The sequence below is a fragment of the Staurois parvus genome, unplaced genomic scaffold, assembly GCF_062004578.1.
Source record: "Staurois parvus isolate SC_StPar_1 unplaced genomic scaffold, SC_StPar_1.0 ptg000390l, whole genome shotgun sequence".
Lineage (NCBI taxonomy): Eukaryota > Metazoa > Chordata > Amphibia > Anura > Ranidae > Staurois > Staurois parvus.
In genome coordinates this window covers 10276526-10281179 of record NW_028318186.1, presented here as the reverse complement: position 1 = coordinate 10281179, position 4654 = coordinate 10276526, and the positions used below count along the sequence as shown (strand labels likewise).

The 4654-nt window shown below is 39.7% G+C and overlaps 1 protein-coding gene across 1 annotated transcript; it reads left to right on the top strand.

Annotated features, from left to right (window-relative positions):
* The first annotated feature begins 1414 nt into the window (after positions 1-1414).
* LOC149455676 (olfactory receptor 2A5-like) lies at positions 1415-2347 on the top strand. Its single transcript, XM_089685976.1, has one exon. The coding sequence runs from the start codon at positions 1415-1417 to the stop codon at positions 2345-2347; it is 933 nt and encodes a 310-aa protein (XP_089542102.1).
* The last annotated feature ends 2307 nt before the right edge of the window (positions 2348-4654 follow it).

Genomic DNA, 4654 nt, shown 5'->3' with positions numbered 1-4654 from the left:
GGTTATGAGTACAACAATGATTGGTTATAAGTACAACAATCAATGGTTGAAAGTACATCATTGGTATACAATAAGTATGTCATTGGTTAAGAGTACAACAATGAATGGTTATAAGTACAACAATCAACAATGGCTAAGAGTACCTCTTGGGTATACAGTAAGTATGTCATTGGTTATGAGTACAATAATTAATAGTTGTAAGTACAACAATCAATGGTTGAAAGTACATCATGGGTATACAGTAAGTATGTTATTGGTTATGAGTATAACAATGATTGGTTATAAGTACAACAATCAATGGTTGAGAGTACATCATGGGTATACAGTAAGTATGTAATTGGTTATGAGTACAACAATGAATGCTTATAAATACTTCAATCAATGGTTATGAGTACAACAGTCAATGGTTACGAATGCATCATGGGTATGAGTACGTCATTAGTTATGAGTACACCAATCAATGGTTAAGAGAACATCATGGGTATGAGTACACCATTGCATTGGTTATGAGAATAAGAATGATTAGTTATATGTACAACAATCAATGGTTATGTGTACAACAGACATTGGTTGTGATAACATCATAAGTATGAGTAGGTCATTAGTTATGAGTACACCAGCCAGTAGTTAAGAGCACATCATGGGTATGAGTACGTCATTAACTATGAGTACAACTATCAATGGTTAAGAGTACATCATGGGTATGAGTACGTCATTAACTATGAGTACAACAATCAATGGTTAAGAGTACATCATGGGCATACAGTATGTCATTGGTTATGAGTACACAATCGTTGGTTATAAATACAACAATCAATGGTTATGAGTATATAATCGGTATGAGTACATCATTGGTTATGAGTACAACAATCATTGGTTATGACTACAACACTCAAAAAAAACTATTCATCCACCCATCTTTATATAAGGCTTTGCCCATTTGGATTAGAGTAGAGTGCTAAACGTTTGCTGAACCATATGTAGCAATAAAAACCTAATATAGGTTCTAATGCTTTTCCAGTCTACCTAAAAGTTCCAATTAATAGGGGTTGATTTATTAAAGCTAAATAGACTGCTCACTTTGCATTGGAAGTTATATCTTCCAAAGGAATTTTCCCCAGAGCATAGAAACTCTGCCTTCTTCCATCATCCATTATGTTTTGTTTTGTTTTTTTACTGTTCCTTGTGATTGGGTATTCTTTGCAAAGTGCAATTTCACAACATTCTCTAAGCTTGGGGGAAATTTCCTTTGCAAAGTGCACTCTCCCTTACAAAGTGAACAGCCTATTTGTCTATACTAAATCCACCTCAACTTCGACTTACAAATGTTTACTTTTTTTCTCTACAAAATGATTTATTACTAGATCAAAGTCTGTATTCTGTTGTCTATCACCCTTTTACAGCCTTCCGTATGATGGACCGCACAAACCAGACAATTGCCACTGAATTCATATTACTAGGATTTTCTACCAACCAGAGAGTGAACTTAGCCTTGTTTTCACTATTTTTTGTGATGTACGTCATCACGTTTGTTGGAAACGGCCTTATGATATTGGTCATTATTTTTAACCCTCGCTTACACATCCCCATGTACTTCTTTCTCTGCATTTTATCCATCTTGGACCTGTGTTATTCTTCGACAGTTGTGCCAAAATTACTGAAAGACCTTTTGTCCATCTATGGCATCATCTCCGTTAGGGGCTGTGCCATGCAACTTTATATGATCCTTCTCCTTGGAGGTACAGAGTGCTTCTTATTGGCTCTCATGGCTTATGACCGCTATGTTGCCATCTGCCGTCCTCTCCATTATCCGGTTCTAATGAGATGGAGCGTTTGTTTTATTCTCACGGCCTTTATCTGTATGGCAAGCTTTGTAATATATTTGCTTCCATCCTTGTTAATGCCTCTAGCATTGTGCTATCCAAACCAGATCAATCACTTTGTGTGCGAGGTTCTCGCTGTGATTAAACTGGCCTGCGGGAATATCTACCTGAGCGAACTGGTCATATTTTATACCAGTTTTATTTCTCTTCTCCTCCCGTTTGTGTTTATTATTGTATCGTACATTTGTATTATCTCTTCTGTATTAAAGGTTCACTCCTCAGGAAGAGCGAAGGCCTTTTCCACCTGTACTTCCCACATCTCTGTGGTCTCCTTGTTCTTCGGAACCAGTATGATTATGTATTTTGGACCCTCATCTCAGTACTCATCCAATCAGCAGAAATACGTCTCAATTTTTTATGTTGTGGTGTCACCGATGTTAAATCCTCTTATCTACAGTTTGAATAACAGGGAGGTTAAAAGGACTTTTGTGAAAGTGTTATCAAAGTTAGCTGTTTCTCACTAAGGGGAAGGTCTTATAAAGCAATCATATATATGTTGGTCCAGTGACCTCTCCAGGTGTCAGACATTATTTAGAAGGGAAGAATCATCTCCACCCTTAAAGCTGAACTCCAGCTTTGTCCAACTTTAATTTAGCTGTGGTTCTTTAAGCATTTGAACAAGCTTACAGAGGAACTAAATTTGCCTGTTCTATACAGCCAAAGAAGCTACCATCTTGGCCTTTGTTTGATCTGCAGAGGTCAGGGTGCTACACATCTGATCAGTTATATCACCAACCATTTGATGGTTTAACAGCTTGGTTGAGAGCAGAGGCAAATGTGACAGTGTGTTAATGTGTGTGTGTCAATGGGGAAAAGAAGAGAATAAAACAATTTGGTGTCATTGGAGAAGAGAAGAAAGCACATTAGTGTCAGCAGGGAAGGAAAGAGAATAAAGCACATTAGTGTCAGTGGAAAGGGGGAGAGAATAAAGAAAATTGGTGTCAGTGAGGAAGGGAAGGGAATAAAGCACATTGGTGTCAGTGAGAAAGGGAAGGGAATAAAGCACATTGGTGTCAGTGAGGAAGCAGAGAGAATAAAGGACATTGTTCTCAGTGGGGAAGGGGAGAGTATAAAGAAAATTGGTGAGAGCGAGGAAGGGAAGAGAAAAAAGCATATCAGTGTCACTGAGGAATAGAAGGGAATAAAGTACACTGGTGTCAGTGAGGAAGGGGAGAGAATAAAGCTCATTAATGTCGGTGGGTGGGGGGGGGGGGCAATAATAAAGCATATTGGTGTCAGTGAGCAAGGGAAAAGAATAAAACACATTGGTGTCAGTGGAGGAAAGGGGAGAATAAAGTCCATTGGTATCAGTGAGGAAGGGGGGAGAATAAAGCACATTGGCGTCAGGGGGAAAGGGAACAGAATAAAGCACATTGTTGTCAGTGGGGAAGGGAGGGAATAATGAAAATTGGTGTCAGTAAGGAAGGGAAGCGAATAAAGCACTTTGATATCAGTGAGGAAGGGTAAAGAATAAAACACATTGGTGTCAGTGAGGAAGGGAAGAGAATAAAGTAATGGGTGGTCAAGGGTGACTTACTGGTAATAGATAACGACTACAAATATATAAAACATAAATGTTTATTTACAAAACTAGTAAAACACCCAAGTACATGGGCTTGCAATTCATATAGATCTGTTAGGAAAGGCTTGTCCATAGTGAAAATGAGGGTTCGTAGCGCATAAATAGATGTGCATGGATTTGGGCAAAAGCACACACAAATGCGTGCATGCATGCGCGCTCGCGCATCCAGGCTCATGCCTGTCACTAATGCTGGTGCCAAAAGGGCTATTTAAACTGGCTGCAGTTTTGTCTCATTGCTGTTTGGTCTGCAGCTTCTGATTGTGTTCCTGATCCTTGTGCCTAACCTCTGATATTACCTGGCTTGTTCCTGGTCTTTGCATGTCTGCTACCTGCCCTGACCCCGGATTGTCTTGACTACTCTTCTGCCTCCTGATTTTGTCCGATTGTACCTCTGTTGCTGACTTGGCCTGTGGCTTGACTTCTCTGCCATCTGCCGTCTATGCTTGATCTGCCCGACTGTTACCAACCCGGCTTGTCTGACTTTGCATCTGCCTTCCTGCTGGCTACAGTTCATGAGTCTGGCAAGTCCGCATCTGGATTCTGCTTTCTGCTGTTACCTATAACCTGCCATCAAACAAGATCCGTGCTTAGCTGTCCACCATTAACCTGTCCTGTTTCTTCACCTGTCTGTGAACTTCCACTCACGCACCTACTACTGGACTGATAACAGGCACTCATACCTCACCGTGTTCCTATGGCTACTTTCCCACTATCAGTGGCCCTGGAGCCAGAGCTGTACGGGAGGACTGCCTCTTCACGTCAGGCTCACTATCTAAGGTACATGACAAGATCACATAACTGTTCACAATAAAAATCCTTTGTTTCATCAGAACAATAATGCCATTAAAAGTAAACGCGTTTCACGGTGAACAATTGCTTCTTCAGGACCCCATGTTCATATATGACAAAGTCTATACATAGATTACTTTCTTGTTTCTAGAAAATAAGAAAATATTACAAACATGCATGAGTATATATCCAAATACAATTCTTCATAACCCTTTATAAACATAAATATTCTTACCAACAGGTGAGGGAAAATGGACTCAAGAAAAAAAAAACATAAGAAGAAAATATACTTGCAAAAATAAGAGGAAAGAGTTGATGAAGATGGAGGGAAGTCACGTCTGTCCAGGCTGTGGGGAGGCAGTTAGGAACTAATCAAGCAGGAGGAGGATAGTCCATGAAA

What these genes read in the sequence shown, in the direction of transcription:
- LOC149455676 (XM_089685976.1), top strand. Translation starts at nt 1,415, where the DNA reads ATGGACCGCACAAACCAGACAATTGCCACTGAATTCATATTACTAGGA.